Genomic DNA, 23,359 nt, shown 5'->3' with positions numbered 1-23,359 from the left:
TTATGGACATTTTGTCTAGTACCTTTTAATTAATGTTAACCCAAAACAAGTGTCACGAAATTGTTACAATAAAACCGCATACAAAAAAAAAAAAAGAATACAAGACGACGCAAAAATAAAAAGAGAAAAGAGAAAATGGCTGAGGAAAGGAGTGGTCTAATGACACTGTCTATATCAATCGCCCTCGCATCTTCATACCCCTATAAGTTAGCATAGTCTATGTCACAAACTTTTGTGACCTCCACTTCACATTAAATAAAAAGTAAATAATACATGACGCAGGCCCAAACAAAAAAGTTACTTGGAAAACCAGACAACGCCAGTTACCGACACCAAACACCCTCTCGTTAGGAATCCATCGGCATACATGCCTCATCTGTTACCAAAAATGTTGTTAAATCGCCCCACAACCCGCTAACAAACACCTCACCAACACAGGAAAATTGTTTCGAAGCATCAACCCCGGAGCAGTTATCTTTGACCTCTCCCACATCCCTGCCACTCAAGAAACCATGGAAGATGCCTTACTGGCAATCTTCGATAAAATCTCCCCAGCAGCCATCCGTGGACACAGACAATTGGCCCACAAGGGAATGCTACTGAAATCATGTTAGCTTTCTTCCATGAGCACTTCCAAAAGTATACATGCGATAAGTCAGACCCATCTTGGAGGGCCTGACAACCCCAGCTACCGACAGCAAACACCTCTCCCGTTAGAAACCCAACCATCGGCACATATGCCTTATCCGTTACTAAGAATCTGTTCAAATCGCCTCACAGCCCGCTAACAACGACAGCACAGGAAAATTTGTGTTGAAGCATCAATCCCGGAGCAGTGGTCTTTGACCTCTCCCACATCCCTGCCACTCAAGAAACCATGGAAGATGCCCTACTGGCCATCTTTGACAAATCCAAGCCAGCAGCCATCCGTGGTCATAGACAAGTAGGTCCCAAAGGGAACGTCATTGAAATCATGTTCGACCCTCATGTTGCCGCCGCCCACCGTAAGGTAGCGGCAGAGAAGGAATCACGGTCAACAGTCACCAAATCCGAGCCCAAACGACCCAAAGCATGAAGACAAAACTTACGGCCCGAAGAACCATCCTCTCGCCAAAAATCGATCCCAAGACAACCTGCTAGTAAATTCTAAGAGTGCCGCAAAGCCTTTGAAAACTACCACCATTTCCACATGGCTACGGAATATTGTCAAGAAATCTTGTACTTTCACTCCGGTCCCATCGGTTCGGTCCCTGGCAAGAGGAGTCCCACTTGAGGATGTCACATTCATGGGCAACTGGTCTTCCGCGGACGTCTTTGACCCCCCCGCCTGGTTCACAGCTTGACGATGAGGATCAAAGCAGCGACGCTGGCAATCTTTCCAGCGAACCCACACACACAACACCTGATGTTTTTCAAGAACAGACATATCCAAGCCCGCGCCGATTGGGACCAACGTATAACTCTCACTCACGACTGCGTGCAAGAACTCCAATGGTGGCTTTGCAATCTAGAAAAATGGAACGGTCGAGCAATTCTATTCCAAACACCAGAGCACACTGTCTTCGTCGACGCAAGCGACACCGGTTGGGGTGGAGTTTATCAAGCACTCCGGAGGACTGCACGAACATGCTGAGGAACATGCCTTTCCTCCCTAGTGAAGAAGGTATTGTAAGAGTCCTTAGCCGAAGCATGACTGTTTTCGGAAAAGTAAAAAACGTCTCCCTTTTTAAGAAGTCTGTCGGTCATGGCAAGTACCAATCTTATAACGAAGATGGGTTCATCCTCCTGGACACCACCCAGTCGGATGAATCCTCATACATCGATCTCAAATCTTTCGTTTTCATCCCTGAATGGCAGACAACCATTCAGGCCAAATGGGAAAACGCAAATCCATCCTGCACTTACTGCAAATTACACCTTGATGACACATCTGCGGGCCGTGGCACCAAGAAAGCCTCACGTTGCTATCCTTTTGGACCAAGAAAAGGCATATGATAGAGTTCATAGAGTATACCTTTGATGTCCTGATGAAACACAAGTTTATCACAGAATTGTTGATGGAAGTGATGAATGAAGCTTGGATAGCATTTTGGAAAGCGGACATACCTCATCACAAGTATACCACCAGCTTGCTGACTGACGTGATGTATGAAGCTTTCCTTTCAAATTTCTAGATTCCTGGATGCAAACACGGCTGATACTATTATTCAAAAAAGGCGGCCCAAGAAATCTCTCTAACTGGCACCCACTGCCTCTGATCAATAGTGTGCAAAGTTGTTCACAAAAATCATTGCTCCTCGAATGGCACTGGAAATTTCTCCCTTGATAAATCAATTCCAGACTGGCTTTATACCGGGTCGCTCCATTGCTGACAACGGCTGGATCATACAAACCCTCATGGCTTATGTTCGGAAAACCGGCACGGAAGGCACTCAGACTGGCGTCCTTTTTGACCAAGAAGAAGCGTACGATCGGGTCCATCCAACCTACCTTAAAAAGGTGATGTTGGCAATGGGCTTCCCCATCGTAATAGTCCAATCCATATCAGATCTGTTCTCCTCCACAGAAGTGCATGTATCCATCAAATGGACATCTAGCTACAAGATGATGCGTTGGGTAATGGATCTCCAGGACTATGATTTTGATATTAGGTATCGTGTTGGTGCTAATAACCCTGCGGACGTGCTTTCCTGGCTCATATAAAGAAGTGCACAGACAGAACAAGTCGTTAAAATCCGGGTAATTCTCTTCCCGTTATCCAAGGGTAATTTATCAACATTCATGAATATCGACAAATACAACAACTTGACGCTATACTGTAAAATATCGGGTAACTCTACTTTCTTCCCGGTCTCCAAGCCAATAAAAATGATGGCCTATGCGGATGACCTCTTGGTTCTGCTCTCTTCCTCAAGAGAATGGTCCACACTACTGAGCATCATGCAAACGTACCATTCCGCCAGCAACGCCAAGATAAACATGCAGAACACAGTATTGTTCCCACTTAACGGTTACCCACATCAAGAGTGATCAATACCATCAAGACTATGCTTCTTCCGCTATTCATCACTTTTTTTTTGAGTCTGAAAGCCGAAACCGAATAAAGTCTACACAGCTTCAAAGGAATCACTTAAAACCTAATCTCAAGTTTTACTGTAACACTGCAGCCAAAGTATAGTTCAAAACCTACACAAACACCGACATTTAATACACGTGTATTCAAAGCTCGCTCGTCGTAGCATTATGGATACAGGCTCTCATGACCAGAGTCCTACCTGGTCTGAAATTACCTGGAGTGGGCTGGCAGTCCCTCTCTCATCGGTTGAGATGAGAGCTGCTGTTGGCATCAATAGGACTTATGAAACAGTCAAAAACGGAAAAAAAAGATAGTGGACTGGACGTCTCAGAACGTTCATCATCACTTACCCAAGTATACATATTACTGAATAATATGTTCCAATAGCTTCCGTTTCTAGAGCTTCAGTAAATCCATAAAAACTACCACAAATAAAAGTCTTAAGCTTGGCTTCGCCTAAAAAAGAAAAAAAGAAAGACAAAATTTGGGAGTTGATTTTCTTACAACAGATTAAGCTGCAAAACTGAATACAAAAAAAAAAAAAAAAAAGATTAAGCTGCAAGATGAACATTTTTGAAGGAAATGGGACGAGTCATGCTCGCCATTTGGATAACTCACTGGAATTGCATCAAACAACAGAGAGAATGATAGGACCAAACTGCTTTCAATATGTACGAATCAATCATCCAGCCCACTGATGACCGTTTCCTCCAACCGAAGGAAAAGAAGGCATGCAATGGATGGATACCAATGGTACGAAGCGTAACAAGTCGAGGCAAAATTGAGGTTTCCGTATGGAAAAGGTGGAGATGTTACCAATGCTAATACAAGGAAGTATTCCGTGATGAACGTCCAAGTGCAGACTTCGAAGTGGTGTTTCCCTTCCAGATCATTTTTGACCCAAAACGGACGCAAATGAAGCTTTGGATAGGCTACTACTAGCTCCATGGCAGGACCTAAAATTCATGAAGCTTCAAAATCGTCAGCTCGATATCTCTAGGATATAAAACAAAAAAAAAGAAGAGCTTTATTACAATATAGCATTTAGTATAAATAACAATCAATACATCAGTCAACAGATTTCAAGAAATAAAGCAACCCACTGAATACAAAAGAAAGCTTAAAAAACAACAGGAGACAGTATAACACCCTCAAGATCCAGAAATAACCCATCTGGTAAGAATGCGATGACTACCTTGACTTGGCATGCTCCAAATTTTCAAACGTCATTAGAGATAAGTCCATGTTATAAAAAAAATATAAAAAAAAAAAGAATATTATCACGGTCATTCGACGCATAGTTTGCCCAAATTGCTGCGCCAAATACACCGCTGGTATACTGATAAATTTTTGGTTGCCATCGACCTACACTCTCGACGCCGCAATCACTCGTTGTCATGATCACCAGGCTGTACGGCACAAAGATGTGCTTGCGGCAATGAATTGAGAACGAGTGTCCTGCACTATGCTCTCACTGGGTAAAAACCTGTTTGGAATAGAAGATCCTGACAACGAGAAGAGTGCTGGGATAGCCCCACGCGCACAAAAGCGATACTTGAAGAAGGAGAGCTACCTTCCTTCCCGATGAGCGCATTATGTACACTGAGCTACGATAACTACCTTTCCTATCGACCGTAATTACATATCTGTCGTACGAACTTGCAATCAACAAAAAGGAAAATAATTTTTACTGCCTAGCACAAATATATGCTTCATAATATGACAAAAGATGTTTAATAAACATTATCTCTCGAAAACGACCGGATTTCGCATCTCGATATGAAGAGCAAATAAAAAAATGAAGTCGCAAATCTCTGAAAGACAACCAAAATTATTCATAAGGCATGAATACTGTTTATTGATTACAAATTTACGGAAGATGGAATGATAATCTGCGTTAGATAGAAGATCATTTTGCGTTGGATATTGCGTTAGATACTTTTTACATTGTTTGCTTCTTGTGAAAAAAGACACAAACTCACCTCTTTCAAGTATCGCTTTAAGCGCGTGGGGCTTTCGTAGCACCCTTCTCATGATACTACCTCTTATTCCAGGTAGGGTTTTCACCGGTGAGAGCATACGACTTCACGATCCTACTCATATTTATGGCGGCAAGAACTTCTTGTGCCAAACGGCCTGGTGATCATGACGACGAGTGGCTACAGCATCCAAAGTGTAGGTCCATGGTAGCCGAGGATTAATCAATGTACCAGCATTGTAATTGGCCCGGCAAGTTGTGCAACTTCTGTGTCGAATTACAGCGCAATCGTTCTTTATGACACGACCTTGGCATTCATTAAATGGGTGGAGGAATGATATGATGCCGTCATCGTTTCTCTCACAACACCACTTCCTCCTCTTCTTCCACCGCTTGCCGGGCACTCGATCATCGTACTTTAATTTTGCGAGGTGGTCACATACCGAGACACAAGTTTTGTAGTCGACAGTCCTAGCATCACATAAGCAGGTGATACTCGTCCGGAATTCGTCAACTTTGATTACTTTGGCAAATCGTGCTACGTATTTAGCCAAACCCTTGACGGGCAGTGGTGGCGACCCCTTCCTGTTGCCAAAGCATCCAGTACCCCATGCTACAATTTTTGGGTTCGATAGATGTAGCAGTGGTATGCGGTTGGACGGAGGACCAGCAGCAGCATTGGTTTCTGCGGTGACAACACCGATGAATTGCAGAGCAGAGTATTTTTCATTGTGGCGTAGGCTCTCTCTGTTGCAATTTCTCTCGTCCTTCTCCATCTTCGGTAAAACCCCAGCTTTGACCATGCATGCAAGATGTTGAATTTCGGTAATAGACAGCCAAATAGGCAGCCCACTGATCGTAGCTATCTCTTCTCAACAATGATAGCTGGTCAGTTGCCTCTTTCACAAGCCTTTGCTGCAGACGAGATTCTTTTTTGGAAAATGCTTGTGATAGGCGTGCGTTAACCCAGTATCCTGATTAAATAGAGTTATGTTGTCATTAAATTATCAATTTTCAATCATATCAAAGTATGCGTGCTGACATACCTTTGGTTATCTGCATTTTATCGTATAGATTCTCGGATCTGACAGCAGTAATCAAGGACTTCAGGCCAGGATCAACCCCGATGAGATCAGCACTTTGGAGCTCAGCTTGTACGGACTGAGAGTCCAATTTCAGAAGCTTAAACATTCCTTTACTGTAGCTGCTCAGGTCTATAAGCTCCTGTTGTTGGTATATGTATTGATGTCAGTGAGTACATCAACATCAGCTATAATGTTCAATTTTCTCCATAAAACAAACCTCTGTTGATCTGCTAGGTAGATTTGGCTTGCTGATTCATTTGGCTGAGGTTTGAACGAAACACTACAGCCAAAACCATCTGTGTTTATACTATATGATGAGTCGCCGCTCTGAGTTTTTTTTTAAAGCCATGTCATTAGTGCTTTACGGCTGTTTTCTTACGGTTGTGATCATGACTTACTTCTTACTAAGTCGATCCAGATCAAAGATTTGATGCCATATCGACGTTGATGATGAGGTTTCTGCACTTTCCTCTTCAGTGTGACGTGGTTGGCGTTGACATCCTACGGGCCATTTGTTTTCAGTCACCATTGTATACCTTTTCAGCTCACCAAGAATCCTCTCATCCAAACGAAAATATTTTGTTGTCATTGTGTATTCCGGAAAGAGCTGGAACCTACGAGCGTCACAGTTTGAGCGGATGATGCGCAAGAACTTGTAGTATGACAATATCAAAGACAGTAGTTTTCGCTCTTTCAACAGTGTCCTTGTCAGCCTTCGATACCTGTGATCAGCTTCCCGGTTTTCTTGAAGAAGAATGCCCATAGCTCGGCGATGTGCCATTATAAGATCTTGCAAATCGTCAGCAGGAATGTAGATATTCACTAATCGTTCACTTCTTGATGTACGGATTTCAACAGATTCATTATCGGAATCATCAGAATCCGAGTCATTATCAATTTCTTTATCCTCAAAGGCCGCAGTGTTTTCAAATGGTTCTTCCGGGTGTGAATTATCCGTGCTACTACTTGGTGATGATGGGTCGACATTGTCTCTGTTTGCGACAAATACGAGCTCATTTATTTGACGTGAGATGTACATGGCCATTTTGTTGACGATTTCTTCCTATCAGAGCCTTCGGCTTCCTCTTCTGGGATGTATGGGTCGATTTCACTTTTCAAGATATGAAATTGGAACTTTAAAAAGTGCGTAAAGAGATGAGCCTTAAGGTTCGCAATCATCATTCTAGCATTATATGCCCGTATTTGTGCGGACAGGACTGAAGGTTTGGAAATGCCGTTTATACCAGAAAAGTAGCTATTGAAAACATCGTTATACGTTTGTTGTAAAGCCTCTTTTTCTGGTGTCAGCACCGTGGGACGGAAGTTATTCATGAACAACGCTTGAGCAAATGTGAAATAGGACTGTAGCTTTTCGGTTTCCGTAGGTAGAGCAGTGTTTCCTTTGTTTAAATGTGCGTTTATCAGCAAACTGGCCTGCCGCCGTACGAATGATGCAGCAATGGCTATTTCCCTAATAACAGGCACAAGGTGTTTAAATTCTGGACGTAGTATTGCTATCAATCCAGTTTTAATGGTTTGTTGTCGTGGCATTTTGTAAAGACTTTTAGGTGAATGCTGAGAGTGATGCCCAGTGATTGAATATAAATACCGAGTGATTGAAAATAAACGCCCGCCAAACCCCCTTTTCGATTTGAGGGTTTCGAGAAAAAAAAGGGGTTCGAAAGAAACTGCTTACATACACTTTCGTGTACTGGATTCGTCTCAACGTATGACTTAATGGCTTCAAATAATAGCGTCGATGGACGGTTAAGCTATCTAGTTGCCTCCTCAAATGTGCTCGAGATATTATGAGAAGAGATTTTCTTGAGCCTCTTGCCTTACGATCAAAAAGCATGCCAATATTTATCAGTACCAATCAGTACCGATCAATTAATTTTATGTCTGCTTCTATATCTAAGTACTTTTAATTGGATTCTATAATTTGAAATAGAGAAAGATATGAGGACAAGATGGAATCCAATGGTTCCTGTGGATAGCGAGGCGTCCGGTCCCACCATATCAACATCCATCAGACTACAAAAAAAAATAAAAATATCAACATCCATCAGGGCTCGCAACGGTAACAGAATGGTATCGTCGTTTCCGCCTTTCTCCTCGATATCCATCGGTTGACTTGGTTTTTATATCATAGTCTCCTCATTTTTCATGGTGGACTCTGTAGAGGTAGAGTTATCAGCTTCACACAAGATCATGTTTTCGCCTTCAATAAATGCGATATTACTGTTTTCCATGTTACATGCTCACTATGTAAGGGCTCATAGTCCGTATATTCTATTTTCTATGAAAACCTGAATTCGCATTTAAGGCTACCTAGGCAAAATATAGCTAAAGTTTGCGTATACAAATCAGAGGATCTGCGCCAATTCTTTTGAGAAAGACTATAGTTGGAGGGTCTCTTCGGTGATCTCATTGTTATAGCGCCTTAATTTTCGCTCTGGTGTGATAGCATCATGCAGATTTTTTCCTGTTAACTTCGATCTTTCGCTTTCAATTTGCCATATACGATAACGACGTCTTTATAGATTGACAATTTTAAGTATATCCCTTCTTCATTGTACTTGCTTTTCCTATCTTCCATCTTCTGATGACAAATCTTCTCTCCACAACGTTCCACAAGTGGTACGTTCCTGGCCCCTAACCCGCCTTTGGGCCCATTTGACGATGGCGTGACTGTCCCACTTTCAACAAAGCGGTCACAATTACGCCTTCAATTTGTAACATGCTGCGTCAGCTCACGCCATGCTTCGATACGTCTTTCAAAAAATGGCACAAAAACATCCTATCACTCTGTATACTGCGTAAGTTATCTATATCAACGACGGTAGCTATATTGATACTCAACGAAATATGATTTAGTGGTACTCCCAATGGTTGGAAGGCTTCCGTAACCTTGGAAGAACTTGGTATTCCGTACAACTTGGAGTCTATTGATATCATGAAAAACACTCAGAAGGAGCCATGGTTCATCAAGATAAATCCTAATGGAAGAATACCTGTGAGCATCTATTAATGCTTTACTGTGTATCTGGTGCTAGACTTGCATTACTGACAGAAAAATCGCGCAGGCTATCGTCGATCATTCCAAGAATGACTTTGCAGTCTTCGAAAGTGGTGCCATTATGGAATATGTCTGTGACAATTATGATAGCCAGCATCGCTTATTGCCTCAAGAGCCGCTTGCTCGTTCAAGGGTTATTCAGTTCCTTATGTTTCAAATGGGCGGTGTAGGACCCATGCAGGTATGTTCTGCAATTTGTCAGCAGTCATATATGGAATTTTAGACGCGCAGGAACTAATGGTGTAATCAAAATTGTCATAGGGCCAAGCAAATCATTTCAACGTATATGCCCCTGAAAAGATACCATATGCTCAAAAGAGATATCTTGACGAAACTAAGCGCTTGTATGGAGTTTTGGAGATCGCCCTTGATGGCCAAGAATACCTTGCCAACAACCAATACAGTATTGCTGATATTGCCAACTATTGCTGGGTCAAATGCTCTCCATACCTTGGTATTAACTTGAAGGAATTTCCTCGTGTTAAGGAATGGGTTGAGCGTATCGATGCCAGACAAGCTGTGCAAAAAGGTATTCGCGTCCCAAATGACAGTGGCGTAAAGAGACTGGAAGAAGCTCTCAATAAATTGTAACTACTCGATTATAGCCATAGCTATAGCCAGTAAGGAAATTTCATAGCTGCCAATAAAACCAGTTTGTTGTCTAACGGGCAGAAATTTCCAGCAAGAAATTTCCCCATTTAACATTGAATTGTAATATCACCTGGGGGATAGTCAAGTCAAGTATGTTAGATGAAAAAAAAAATTAATGATTCAAGAAAATATAAATTGGCAGTGCATATTTGACGCAAAGATGGTTAAGCATTTTCCAAAACTAGTGACAGCATATACAAACGCTTCTTTACAAGATTACCTCTAAAATGAAAGCCATCATCAAATGCATTACACTTGCTGCGTTGGTTAGTTTCGCAACAGGTATTTAGCGTCACGCTAGACAAGAATCTCTATGTAACATTTGAGTAACCCTATTGATATTTTGAAATATGTAGCCTTGGATTGTAGCACCGATGTTGTGATCAAAAGCCAAGCCGATATCAAAGCCCTTGGTACATGCCAGGTATTCGCAGGAAAAATCACAGTCTCCCAGGTTCCTATAGAAGAATTGGACTTTACTGGTCTTCAGGAAGTTCGCGGTGAAATGCTTTTCACCGACATCAACTCTGTCACTAAGGTTTCTTTGCCTGACCTAAAAGTAGTGTCAGGAGGGCTGAAGTTTGAAAGTGTTCGGGACCTCCATGCCATTTCCATGCCTAAACTCATTGCGGTCGGTAACTTTGTTCTTTCTACCGCACCCGCCTTAACTACCTTGGAGTTCTCTGCCGGCCTATCTCAAGCAAATGCAATCACCGTTTCTGATACCACCGCAACCGAAGTCCGAGGTATCAATGTTGCAAAGGTCCAAACTTTGATCGTCGACAACAATCATTATTTAAAGAATGTCAACTTGAGCAGCATTACTGATATAAATGACTCTGTCAGAATTGCTGCGAACGCTCCAGGATTCAACGTTGACGTATGTATACGGATGCTCATTAGAATTCTCACATCTATCATACACGTTTTAATCACTCCAATTATAGCTCAGCAATCTCCAAACCTTGAAGTCTGCTGATTTCCGAAATATCGAAAACATTTTGCTATCCAACCTCAATAAGATTGATGGTGACTTGACGTTCATCTCGAACACCTTCAGTAGTCTCGATATTCCTAAGCTCAAGACCGTTGCGAAGACGATCACCATTGGTAGCAGTAATAATTTGAGCAAACTTGGGATGCAAGAGTTAACCTTTGTTGGAGGTGCTTTGAGCGTGGGAGACAACCCACACCTGACTATTATTGATTCCTTCCCAAAACTAAACGAGGTTGATGGAACCGTTGATATCACTGGAGGGTATGACGATCTTCAATTACCTTCTCTTACAGATGTGAGTATTTACAGATGGGTAGCATGTACATTCATTGAAATACGATGATTATTAACGCCAAGAACACAGGTACGTGGAGGAATGAATCTGCAAACTTCCAGCAAGCAATTTTCTTGCGACGGAGTGAACAAAGTACGAACCACGGTCGTCAAGGGAAATTCCTATTTATGCAAATCTGCTGTCGCCAACCCCACATCCACTATACAAGGTGTTGGAAAACTAGGCAAAGGTGATAGTATTGGTGCTGCCAGCTCGGGTTCCCAAACAGCATTATTTACCATCGTCGAACTCGGAGTTACATCTTTGTTCGTAGCCATGATGCTCGCTTAAATTAGTTGTCAGGATAAACAAAAATCATTAATGGTAGTAGAGCATGCTCTGCTATGTAATTTGCTTTTCGAAATCAAGCATGAGGTATAAAAAACTGTTTCGCTTTGGTTTCATTGGGTGAATAAATTCCAACGCATCATAGCACACCATCTAAGGAATTTAGTTGCATCTTCTTCAATGTCTGGTTAGTTAAGCATATCATGAGCGAACTGGAAGATACAGCAGGCTGAAGGTGAATACTTAGGACGAAAGCTAATTCCTTGACGTATTCAATAACTGTCAGTATCAGTATCCTTACTTAGAATAACAAGGAGGAAAAGAGTTAGGTTTCGAGGTAGGTAGGCTCCATATGTTTGGCTCTGATACGTACAATTTCAATATGAACGACTGTAAATTCGCAAATTAGGTAAGGCAGAGATAGCTGTGTGGCGAATGTACATTTATTTTCACCAATTGTTTTATGAGCATCTTCTGTCATAGCAATTATTCTAATCGAACACATCTATGCTGGCTTAAACAGCGGTTGCTTGGATGACATGATGGGTAGACAATACTAAATATGGTGATTGTCTAAGAGTGAGGACTTGGAAGCTTCCCAAATTGGTTCAAATGAAGCGTTTGTAGTTGCAGTAATTGAGCGAGAAGTTGATTTTGAGGGCGGCGTATATTATGGTACAACACATTCTCATTATTCTCAAAATATGTTGGCTTTGGGGTCATTTGTTCTATTGCTTGCTCTCATTAGCGAACAGCAAAAAGTTGCTGTAAATTCAGTTAGGTTAAACCAGATCTGGTGTTACTGGCCATGTCTGCCGATGGAATAAGTATTCAGTAACGAAATCTAGTTGGACTTCCTTCCATCTCCATACATGTGGTGTAACTTTGATCGATATGTTATACGTGATTGAGGCTTGGGTAAGAGGGTATTGAGAAATCGAATCGTAGAGCAAACGCCACATCGAGCCCTTACCCCGCGACTTGTATTGTAAATTGATATAGACTCTGATCAATTGACCCACCGACGTAAAAATCCACCTTTGGCCATGCCAGGGAACAATATTTCAATTTCTTCCCCAGCATTTTGGAACGCAATATTTTTAATAAGCTGGAACTTGACAACGTACGAGAGAAATATTACAACGGCTTGGATGCTTGAAAGTTCTCTATGCTCGAAATGCCCGGTCATCTACTGAACACAGTGAGGTTCCAAGCTTTGGAGGTCATTCTGTCTGAGAGACATCCAGAGCTGTCGATGTTCGCATATTGCTCTTTATCCTGCCACAAATGATCATATAGTTGCTTTTTTCTTCATACTTTAAGATTATTCGCTGCACAGTCCTCTATGATGTTGAGGGCGCTGTTATATGTTTGGAACTAATGACTTTGTAGCTTTATATCAAAAATGTTGCATTGTTTAATTGTTTATTTACAAAATAGAGAGGTATAGATTTGGTATTTTTTTTCAGCATCTTTTCTAGCCGAAAATGTGTGAAGCTACCGGATAGTTGGTGTCCTCTTTCACCGGATGTATTGGAGACCTTCAAGTGGCATGTTTCTCCAATCAGCTGCTTGTTCATGTTCGTCATCGCTTGATAATGGTTCAGCTTCAGCCTCAGCGTCATCATCCACATCGACCCCTTCATCTTCGTCTTCTCTGCTGACTTCATCACCGCCGGGACTGCTAAAGCCGGCACCTTCATCATCGGCATATCCATTTTCTTCGTTATATCTTCCTTCTTCAAGTTCGCTGAGGACAGCCATCTCGAACTCTCGCTGTTGATTGCGACCTTCTTCTTCCTCTTTTCGCTTCCAATCAATTAGACTATGCTGGGCAGGTCGCTTCGCCGACGGCTGAATTAGTATGGGGCTATCCGAGCTATACGCCACCATAAGATCTTGTAACACAGACCATTCGACTTTGCTGTTAATGTGACTCCAGTTTTTGATGATCCAACCCAATAGGATGCCCTCAAAGACAGTGCTTTGAACGATTTTCTTCAATGTCGAAAGCTCTAGCGGAATACCAGCGTCCAGGAGCATAAAATATAACTCCAAAGATGTGTTCTCTGCACATAGCAGATCATGCATAAAATTGTTCTCATCAGATGATGGAAGGACGTAGCATGGTTCAAAGCCAAGTTCAAGAAGAAGATGTATCCGATGGCTCATATTGTGCTATAAAAAATGTTATTTTAATTTGAGTCAAGAGAGACTTACACTACGGCATATCAAATAAACCGCCACTTATAAACGAGTAGGTGACTTACCCAGGCGAGAGCAAATAATGGTTTTTCATTCCATTTTCCATATTGTATTGGAAACTTGTAGTCGCGGATGATTCGGATAAACGTTTCGTCTGTAGTCACACCTTCAAAGCTCATACTGTCAACAATATTTTCCTTGTCCTTGGTAGAAAGATATGGGCCAAGCTTTTCGATGACTAGACCATATACTGATATGAGCTCTGTTTGTAGAGCAAGCTTTACAAGATACTTGTCGCTGTAAGGTGATGTTTGGCGTGAATAGTGCGGGCTATAGGACGAGCACATTGTTCTTAGGCATGTTCGCAAAGCACGCAAAAAGCTTTGAGGTAAGATGGTAGTTTTGCGAACATTGTGCCGCGCTATGTTGCGTTTACTGTCCTGAGAGGAGGAAGCATCTGGCGAGTCGTTAGTCGGAGTATGTGAGGCTGAATCCGAGAATGAGTTATCCTGTGCGTTGCTAGTGAAATCCATCGGTGGTTGTGGTACTTCAATAGACTGGGCTATATTTCTGGCGTCCAGCAACATGCTGTTCAAATTTTGGCGAGCAAACGGTGTATGAACCCAAAATCCGTAGCCGTTGACTGACCCAATGTGTTCTACAACAGTCCATTGTCGACTTCGTATGGCTTCAGTCATAGCCCTGTCATCTCCAGTTGCTTTTTGTAGTGGAAATTCTGAATCGTCCTCCGGATCTAAGCCGAAGTATTGCTTGCCTGTGAGCAAAACAAAATGCTGTAACACCTTTTTACTTGATTTGAAGCGATATTTTTCTTTATCCAGCTTGAGGATCGCCTTTCGAACGTAAAACCGAGAGCAGAATATGTCAGGATTCAAGGAAAACATTGTTTTTGCAACGGCAACATCGAAGAAGATCCACCGCATGGATTTCTCCAAAACCTTGTAGTAAGGATAATGTCGTAAAAGCCATAGGGCCTTGGTGGATGTGAACTGTGATACTCTATGGAATGCCCTGTTGACTAGACGCAATATTTGAGGATACTGGTGCCATGAAAAGATCTCTATCAGAAGATCTTGTGGAAGTCGATTGATCAAGTACGCGGCTATATCGGGCGGTTTAGAGCCCACTCTGTGATCTATCATAGCAGAAGACATGCCTAGTTTATCACCATCAGATTTTATGTCCGACTGTGTATAGGTCGAGCTTTCGGAGGATGCAGACGACGAGGAAGCGGAAGAATATGAAGAAGTTGCCCCACTAGATGAATCTGGTTGAGCATTATGGGGCGACGCACTCAAATCTTTCTTGTGCTGCAATGGAGTAGGATCAGGTGCTAAACTTCTTAAAGTTTTCCTTGATTTGTCGTTCATGTTGACTGCCAGTGATATTTTTGATTCTGACATTGGGGTTCTAGTGAGGTGATAAATATGACATATAATTTCAGGATAAAAAAAATGATGGGATTTTTGAGAATTCGATCGATTTTTTCAAAAACCACATCCTCGCTTCCTTGTGACGAAAGCTAGTCACACCAAAGTCATTTTTTTTTTCTTGTAGTCAAGGAATTTATTGGTACTTAGGGAACAAAATATACTGTCGAAACGTTATGAGAGTCTTTCACTATGTTTTTGACAAAAAATCTTTGGATCTAATGGTTTGTAAGCACATCTGCAAAGACCATGGTTGTTGCTCCATTGTGCAAAACCAATGGGTTTTCCATATGGCTGCCCATACTGAGCTCATGCTAACTAGCGGGTGACGCTTCTCTGTGCTAACTGTTGTACTACTTTGAAGTAATAATATTTGCCAGACATCCAGTGGCTTCATGTTCGATGAGGGGTACTGGACTAAGTCCAACCCTTTTTCCATGCTTCCCATTTTACTTGGCAACCGACGACAAAGTGGTATTCATCTTGAAATAAAACCAAAGAGAGACTCTTGGCAGAGCACGAAACTACAGTTTTTTCATACAATTTTTATGTTCGATCTCTATCATAAATGCAAGCTATCTGGAGATTTGTGGGATGAAAATTGTCGCTATGGTCCAAAAAAAGTGCACAATTTCTTCTAGAACATTTGAAGAATTTCATCATGGAAATATGGCTGCATCTATGGCCTTCTGTAACAAAACAATTGATAGTCCTCACGCATAAGCAATCGCATTGTGTACTACTACTGCTACTGAGATTTGGCCTCCATGACGTGATGGCTTACTACCGACTATACTTTCATCGCAGTTATTTAAAGCATATCAACGATGCCAGTCGAAGACAATCGAAGAATATATCAGATATTCGAAACTAATGGGCAACTAATACGGTTTCAACTTGCAACTTTTAAGAATGATATGCAAATTATAGTGCAATGCAGCTAGTATAAGTTTTTATTTTTTTTAAAAAAAAAAAAGGTGAAAGAGTCAGGAGTGCATTGGAACCTGACTATACAATCGCTGGCCAATCGCCTCAACCAATACAAAACAGCAAACAGCATCAGCCAAAGGGACCGGCAAAGCAAAATTTTCGCTTTACACCCTATCGTACAGTAAAACCATTATTGGAAAAGATTATATTATGGAACAATGTACACTATACGAGGTTAGTTCATTGTAAGTTTTATTGCTTGTGGGATAGTGTCTATATGAATTTTGCTTTGCAGTATCATGCTTTTGGTCCGCTTCATGCTCTCTTCAAAGCCCCTGAGAACTGGGTGGGAAGCTGACAAAAACACGTCACAAACAATGCCTAGGTCACGTGGACTTTATTTATATTTTTTCCTTTGGTTACGCACTCACTGTGTCAAGCTAGTAATCATTCAATGGCTCAACAGGCGAAGCAAGCGGCACAACGACTTGGCGGTATGTTCCCCAAGGGTTCCGGAAAGGGAATTGGAGGAGCAGCAGGTGCTATCATTACCCTCGGTGCTCTCGGTTATGGCATCAATGCTTCTCTTTTCAACGGTAATTATGGCTGCGCCTTTTTTTATCCTGGAGAAAAAAAAAAAAAGCGATCACTAAACACTCTCCACTACAGTTGATGGTGGTCACCGTGCTATCAAGTACACTCGTCTTTTTGGCGTCCAAAACAAGATTTACAATGAAGGAACTCATTTCGTCGTTCCCTGGTTCGAAACTCCCATTATCTACGATGTCCGAGCCAAACCTCGCAATGTTGCTTCTTTGACTGGTACCAAGGGTAAGTAATCATAAGTTCGTTATAACAATTATATTGCCTTAGTATTTCTTACACAATCACACAATGTAGATCTTCAAATGGTCAACATTACTTGCCGTGTGCTTTCCAAGCCTCGAGTAGACCAGCTTGCTACTGTCTACCGTACTCTTGGACAGGACTATGACGAGCGTGTCCTTCCTTCTATCGTCAATGAAGTTCTCAAGTCAGTTGTTGCTCAATTCAACGCCTCTCAACTTATCACTCAGCGTGAGCGAGTGTCTCGCCTTGTCCGTGAGAACCTTGTTCGCCGCGCTCTCCGTTTCAACATTGTCCTCGATGATGTTTCCATTACCCATGTTGGCTTCAGGTAAGCATTGATGCGCCAATCATTATTCTACACCTTCGCAACTCTTAGTAACCCTTCCAATCCCTTCGTAGTCCCGGTTTCGAAGGTGCTGTCGAAGCTAAGCAAATTGCTCAGCAGGATGCACAGAGAGCTGCTTTCGTCGTTGACAAGGCTAGACAAGAGAAGCAATCCATCATTGTCCGCGCTCAGGGTGAAGCCAAGAGTGCAGAACTCATTGGTGAAGCTATCAAGAACAAGCCTGGTTTCTTGGATTTGAAGAGAATTGACACTGCTCGTGAAATCTCTCAAGTCATTGCTAGAAGCGGCAACAGAGTCATGTTGGATTCCGACACCTTGTTGCTTAATGTCAACGCTAACAAGTAAGTTAGGAACCCTGTACACATTTGTGACTTGCTTACCGTAATTAAATGGTCCTTTCAACAACAGGAATGCCGCTGAAAAGTCCAAATAACTCATGTGTAAAAAAACATCAACCCTTACAAATTGACCTGAAGAGTAATAAAAATTATCGCAGAATTTAGAGTTTTGTAAAAGCCCCTCTCAATGCCTTTGCCATCGTTTTACGGGTGTGGGTTGTTTTGTCCATGAGATGTGGGTACTGCTGTCATAGCAAAGGGTGGATGTTTCTGACTCAGATGTTGATTGCAATGGTATATTTATTTGTTACAGATGCTCGGAACGTAATACAAGGTGACGGGGTACAATGTAATATACCGAACAACGACGGCCCTAGAGAAAACCCGGCTCGTGCGTGGCGCAGTTGCTTAACGGAAACTTGGCCAATTAATCCTGCAGTCTTGACGTAGATATGAACATATGGACATATCTTCTTGCCAGGAAAACTACTACTGCATCTGGAGTAGCTACCACTGCCCATTCAATGGAGTGAGGATACGCCGAAGTGCCGGTATACACCATGTCATTTGATCTTCTGTGACTCATAAGGTGAGAACGAGCGCCATCTGGGCTGGGGGTAAACGCTCTTTCGGAGCTGTGAGTATTAAAGTGACAAAGCTGTACCCAGTATCACGGTGACTCTCCATTACGAATAGAAGAGACTTTATCAATGGCTCCAAGATCGGGTATATCAGATGTGGATCTTCATCGTGCCAAAAAGAGTATCATTGCGATAAGAGATAGCAGCGTCTGCAGCCCACTTTCATGACAGGGTCAAAGCGGGCTCCGGTCAAAGGAGATCAATGTGATGCACGATTTAGTGAGATGACAAGTCCATGAATCATGCATCGAATTGAAGCGGATACTTCTCATCTTCAGCACAAAAGCTTAATGGAGTTATTTAAAGGCATGTGGAATGAATGATACTTCTGTTTGTGTGACCTGGAAGCTATGGACGGTTTTTGCGACGGGTTTTTCTGCGTAGCAAGATGAAAGATTATTCATCAAAATTTTCTTCATCTCCATAAAAGCGCGTACTGGAACATTGTAGTTGTGGACATACCTCCCTCTTTTTATTATGCAATATTTCTAAATCCCTAGTGGCAGCCCATTAAACTATCTATTCGTATCACCATGAACAAATTGGTCCATCATGGTATCCAGCTTCAAATACAGATGGATTCCTACGAAGTCTACATCAAACCTAAGATCGAAACCTACATGGTCTGGGGAAACATCATTTTGGATCTGGAAAAACCCATTACAATCTGTGGTCCCATTGAAGTCGAGTTTTCTGGCACTTGCCTCACTCTCTGGCCGCAAGGTACTTTTAAAGTTTTCAGTAATCTGATCAAGCTACTTTTAGTGTTTATTGATTAATCTGTTCAGGAGTAGGTCGACGAGGTGATTTGACTCATACGAGACAATTGCATTCTGTTCAATTATCCGTTCCACCACCAGCCAATCTTCCGAAGCTGGAAGCTGGTCGATATCATCTTCCATTTGAATTTCCAATTCCCAATACACTACCGCCTACAATCGAGCTCAACAATGGAACCATATCCTATAAGATCACGGCTAAATTACGTCGAACTGGAGCTCTATTCAATAGCATAACCACCAGTGTTCCAATGTTTTTGATTCGATATCCAGAACTTAGTCCACTGGACATGCGATATGTTTCAGCCCATCGAAAAATAGAAGGCGTGGAATGTGATTTCGCATTTGACTGTCCAGCTGCCATTTTAGGCGATCACTTGGGTATAGATCTCAATATTACAGCACAAGATCCTCAGCACCCAATCAAGATAAAGTCTGTTTTATTCAATGTCACGGAAAAAAGGCTTGTCCGGGTTCAAGAAGAGGGAGTACAACAGACAGACCACAGCATTGCCGTGCTGAAATGGGCATATCATCATGTCAACGCCGACAAACCGTTTACAGAAGGCCAATACATGAACCTCAAAGATCTGGACTGGAACCTATCCACTCCCCTCCAGGGTCGCTTTGTCTTTCCTATTCCCACCTGCCAATTTGTATTAAAGCCTACGGTCAGAAGTCAAGACATTGTCATTACTCATTGGGCCAAGCTTACAGTGAAAGTGGAAAAGGAAGGCATTATGCATGAGGCTCTATTAGAAAGTCCATTTGAAATCCTTTGCTGCCGGTTAGCACCTATATTAACAGAATCACCACCTCAATACGAGGAATGCGCCAAAGCTGAGGTTGCTGTCAGTTACGAGTGTAATGCTCATGCATGTCCATGTTTGCGTAAGGACAGCGACCGGTCAAAGCGAGGAAAAACCACCATAATGCGGTTATTGCCTCGCTATCAATTCTCAGAAACGGCTTTGTACAGATAAATAATCTCATCAGTATTTCATTATCAATAGCATTATCATTATTTATATTTTCTTTGTACTTTTACTTGGCGTGACGAATAATGCAAGCATAAATTTTCTTTTTTTCGAAGACGGGGTTATAATCGAGAGCGTGAGTCAATGATGAAATGAAAGTAGCATTGTGCTCGTCGCCCACGCATTGCTCGAGGCGCAGGCACCTTTTCAAACATATTAATATGGTTCTGACGGGATGATCGTTGTGTGTGCACTGAAAGTTGTATAGGGATTTGCTTCAATTCTTTATAGTACCGTATGACGTTAGACAGTAGTGGGATGATGAAATTAAGTATCAAAAATATCGTGAAAAGTAAGCAACCGCTAATGCTTTACAACAACCGCCGTGGCAGTTCTATAGATTACAAAAGATGGTATGAGGATTATCGCACAAATACAGCATGAACTTTTTCAAATTCACTGAAGCTGGACAAATTGATGTTCTTGTGAACAGATTGAAGAGATTTCAATTGTGGTATCTTGGGTATTTGGATCCTTGCTAATGAATAGCTCGTGGAATCTGGGCTAGCTCCAGTAGATTTTGCTGATGAGGACGTGCGCTTTGGTAACGTCTGCTGCATGGTATCCACCTTGTGTCGCAACTCGAAACTGCGTTTCTGCAGAGTATAGAGAACAGATTGTTGTTGTTGGTATTGGTATTCAGCATTCGACTTTTGTGATCTCCATTTGCCTTGCTGAGCTGGTTGTAATCGAATCACCTTGGAGGCTGCGCTGACACTACGGATGTCATGAATCAAAGCCTTACTTTCCAATGCAATGGAACGGAGTGCTTCTTTGGAAATGGCGCTATCGTTATTTGCGGCAGCAGGTACATCAGGTAAACCATCCATATTGAGAGTCTTCATGTACTCTTTGCTCTTGAGATGAGTATTCTCCGCACGCAAGTACCGCACTGCACTCTTGAGATGATCGAGCTAAGGTGAGAACTGTCAGTATAAACGTAGTTATGCAGTAAACCCCCACCCCCTTTTTAACGATTAGCTTATACCGTACCTGTGTTTTCAACGCATAGCTTTCAACAGTGACAAGTTCTTCAGGAGCATTGGAAGAACCTTCAGCATACTCTGAACTCTTGGTCGTTGATGATGGCTTCTCATTACGCTTAGCAGCTGCTTTCTTGAGTTGAATATTTTCCTGTTCCAGGCTATCATACTCAGCCTGTAAGTTCTCCATCGCTTCAGCATACATTTGCATCTGCGATTGAGACTTGGCAAGACCGCTTTCAAGCTCAACGATCTGTTCTCCTTGTTTCTTGACACCTTCCATTCTCTTCTCGAGAAGTTCAATTTTGACCGCTGACTCTTGTAGAGATTGATCTTTCATCCTGACATCTTTAATGAGCTTCAAGATCTCATCGTTGTGTTGTTGAAGTTTACGTTCCATATCGTGATTGATCACGACCTCGGCTTTCAAATCAGAAGCTCGCTGGAGCCAAGGTGAGCTGGCAGACATAATCTTGACGGCCTTGGAGTCTTCGGCAACTCTGTCTACAACAGCATTGAGCTCGCTGCATAGATTATTCAACTTGGAAATGATGCCTTCGAACATTGAGTTTTCGGAAACTTCTAATATTTCATCGGTCTTGTTATATAGAACTTGTTGAATGACTGCCAAGCTGACTGGTTCTTTACTATCACGCTTTTGCTGCACCATATGAGATATCTCATTGAATACCTGATAAAAAGCAAAGGTGACAAGTGAACGGGTTTAGTGCTTATGCTACAATGTTAGCCAGCTTTATACATTTCTGCCTACTTACCTGAACGCAGAGTCGTGCAATGCGGCTGCTCTTAGAATACATGTCTTTAAGATTAGCCAAATATTCCGGTCGTAGCGTGAGAGCTTGTTCCGACAAATCTTCCAATCTGCGCAAAAGCTTTTTGATGGAAGTTTTCGATGCGCGGCCATGTGTGGTTAGTCTGGTGATAGGTTCAACGAAATCGTATTCCAGCTTCTCCCATCCTTCCGAAATGACAAAACCATCTTCGTCACTAGCATTAGATGATTGCATCAGCTGCTTCAAATAGTTGGTGCTGACCAGGATGGTATCGGTGTTATGGTCCAATGCTCTAGTCAATCCAAAGAAGTATTCTGAGCTTGCGGTATCAGTCTGCGGGAGATATACTTCGGATAAATGTTCCAATTGCGCTATCATCCTCTGAACATCGGCAATACATTCACTTTCTCGTAATTCTTCTGAGCGCAATAACTCCACAATACCGTTCAGTCTTCGCTCGGTTCCTACTAGATCATGGTAAACTTGTCCGAATTTCAGGAATTCCTGTACTGAGCTAACTTCAATATGAGCCACGAAGCGCTTAGACAAGTCTTCGAGCCAGCCAAGCTTTTGTCGCATATCACACACTGACAAAAGTGATTCTGGAATTTTGTCGTTGAGAAGATCAGACACAGAATTATTTTGATCCAAATGCTTCAGAATCAACTTGGTTTTGAAGGAAAGTCTCTTAAAGAGAAGCAAGCAAGAGATTGGGTCATTTTCTGTCTTGAAAAAGGAATCTGGCAGATAAGCTTGGACATAGGTCAATCGCTCTGTTGCTTGTGAAGCATCCAGCTTTCGTAGTTCCAAATCAATCGCCTTGGCTTGTGATTTCATAACAGTTGATCTCAATTGCAAATTCAAAGACATCATAGCTTGCGACTGGCTGCTAAGATTGCGAGATTCAGAAAGCTGGCTTTCTTCTCGGTGACGAAGCTGTTCAAGATCACTGTAGGTAAATGGTGAGTTAACATCATTCGATATCGTTATTAACGAATACACTGTGCCACCACGATAAGCTTACTTTTGCAAATTCAAAACAAGCTCTCTAAACTGAGAGATAGTGTTTTCGTAGTCAGCATTTGTCTCTTCAGCTGATCCTAGTCTTTCCATCTGACCACGCAAAAGCATATCTCGATGGTCGATTTCAGCTTGCAGTTGCTTTTCGGTTTCCATATGATTCTCTTCCAATTCATCAGCCAGTTCCTTTAGTGCCTCAAGATCTTCCACCGTTGCACGCATATCCTCAATTTTCTAAGTGACAAAGGAATGAGTTTCGCTTGTACATGTAGAAAGGTGGAAGGGCTATTGAAAAGATGCCTGAAACAAACCTCGTTCAAGTTGAGATTCTTCTCAGTCAACTGTACAACCAAGTCTTCAGCTCCAATCACATCGTCTAGTCGTATCTTCAAATCTTCAATTTGGTTCTCGGCCAAATCTAGTTTCTCTTTCACAATTTCGTGTTGAACTAAAAGGTGCGTAGTGGTATTGATTAGAAAATGGTGATTGTGTTGCGAA

General features: G+C 42.1%; 9 protein-coding genes across 9 annotated transcripts; 7 read left to right on the top strand and 2 right to left on the bottom strand.

Moving 5' to 3' along the window:
- Nucleotides 1-244: 244 nt before the first annotated feature.
- K450DRAFT_241267 (uncharacterized protein) lies at nt 245-1,002 on the bottom strand. Its single transcript, XM_051589065.1, has one exon. It carries the CDS (start codon nt 727-729, stop codon nt 472-474), a length of 258 nt encoding a protein of 85 aa, XP_051444741.1. The 5' UTR covers nt 730-1,002; the 3' UTR covers nt 245-471.
- On the top strand, nt 1,003-2,113 carry K450DRAFT_241266 (uncharacterized protein). The gene has a single exon (XM_051589064.1). It carries the CDS (start codon nt 1,276-1,278, stop codon nt 1,993-1,995), a length of 720 nt encoding a protein of 239 aa, XP_051444740.1. The 5' UTR covers nt 1,003-1,275; the 3' UTR covers nt 1,996-2,113.
- A 518-nt stretch (nt 2,114-2,631) lies between these two features.
- Nucleotides 2,632-3,226, top strand: K450DRAFT_241263 (uncharacterized protein). The gene has a single exon (XM_051589063.1). It carries the CDS (start codon nt 2,782-2,784, stop codon nt 3,028-3,030), a length of 249 nt encoding a protein of 82 aa, XP_051444739.1. The 5' UTR covers nt 2,632-2,781; the 3' UTR covers nt 3,031-3,226.
- Nucleotides 3,227-3,727: 501 nt separating this feature from the next.
- Nucleotides 3,728-4,155, top strand: K450DRAFT_241262 (uncharacterized protein; the record flags this gene model as incomplete). Its single annotated transcript, XM_051589062.1, has 2 exons — nt 3,728-3,868; nt 3,908-4,155. Coding segments are annotated over 2 exons (252 nt in total), but the record flags the coding sequence as incomplete, so codon positions are not given.
- A 4,747-nt stretch (nt 4,156-8,902) lies between these two features.
- Nucleotides 8,903-10,025, top strand: K450DRAFT_241256 (uncharacterized protein). The gene is made up of 4 exons (XM_051589061.1): nt 8,903-8,958; nt 9,017-9,155; nt 9,226-9,399; nt 9,480-10,025. The coding sequence occupies exons 1-4, from the start codon at nt 8,924-8,926 to the stop codon at nt 9,807-9,809; spliced, it is 678 nt and encodes a 225-aa protein (XP_051444737.1). The 5' UTR covers nt 8,903-8,923; the 3' UTR covers nt 9,810-10,025.
- A 71-nt stretch (nt 10,026-10,096) lies between these two features.
- Nucleotides 10,097-11,576, top strand: K450DRAFT_287929 (uncharacterized protein; the record flags this gene model as incomplete). Its single annotated transcript, XM_051593536.1, has 4 exons — nt 10,097-10,151; nt 10,226-10,749; nt 10,817-11,161; nt 11,231-11,576. 4 exons carry the CDS (start codon nt 10,097-10,099, stop codon nt 11,489-11,491), a joined length of 1,185 nt encoding a protein of 394 aa, XP_051444736.1. The 3' UTR covers nt 11,492-11,576.
- A 1,433-nt stretch (nt 11,577-13,009) lies between these two features.
- K450DRAFT_271809 (uncharacterized protein) lies at nt 13,010-15,117 on the bottom strand (the record flags this gene model as incomplete). The annotated part of the gene is made up of 2 exons (XM_051593025.1): nt 13,010-13,666; nt 13,759-15,117. 2 exons carry the CDS (start codon nt 15,115-15,117, stop codon nt 13,010-13,012), a joined length of 2,016 nt encoding a protein of 671 aa, XP_051444735.1.
- A 1,379-nt stretch (nt 15,118-16,496) lies between these two features.
- On the top strand, nt 16,497-17,795 carry K450DRAFT_241246 (uncharacterized protein). The gene is made up of 5 exons (XM_051589060.1): nt 16,497-16,670; nt 16,744-16,905; nt 16,975-17,251; nt 17,323-17,610; nt 17,678-17,795. Exons 1-5 carry the CDS (start codon nt 16,529-16,531, stop codon nt 17,700-17,702), a joined length of 894 nt encoding a protein of 297 aa, XP_051444734.1. The 5' UTR covers nt 16,497-16,528; the 3' UTR covers nt 17,703-17,795.
- A 930-nt stretch (nt 17,796-18,725) lies between these two features.
- Nucleotides 18,726-20,239, top strand: K450DRAFT_241243 (uncharacterized protein). Its single transcript, XM_051589059.1, has 2 exons — nt 18,726-18,971; nt 19,037-20,239. Exons 1-2 carry the CDS (start codon nt 18,782-18,784, stop codon nt 20,008-20,010), a joined length of 1,164 nt encoding a protein of 387 aa, XP_051444733.1. The 5' UTR covers nt 18,726-18,781; the 3' UTR covers nt 20,011-20,239.
- The last annotated feature ends 3,120 nt before the right edge of the window (nt 20,240-23,359 follow it).

The sequence above is a fragment of the Umbelopsis ramanniana genome, assembly GCF_025399195.1.
Source record: "Umbelopsis ramanniana AG unplaced genomic scaffold K450scaffold_27, whole genome shotgun sequence".
NCBI lineage: Eukaryota > Fungi > Mucoromycota > Umbelopsidomycetes > Umbelopsidales > Umbelopsidaceae > Umbelopsis > Umbelopsis ramanniana.
This window is presented reverse-complemented; position numbering and strand designations above follow the sequence as displayed.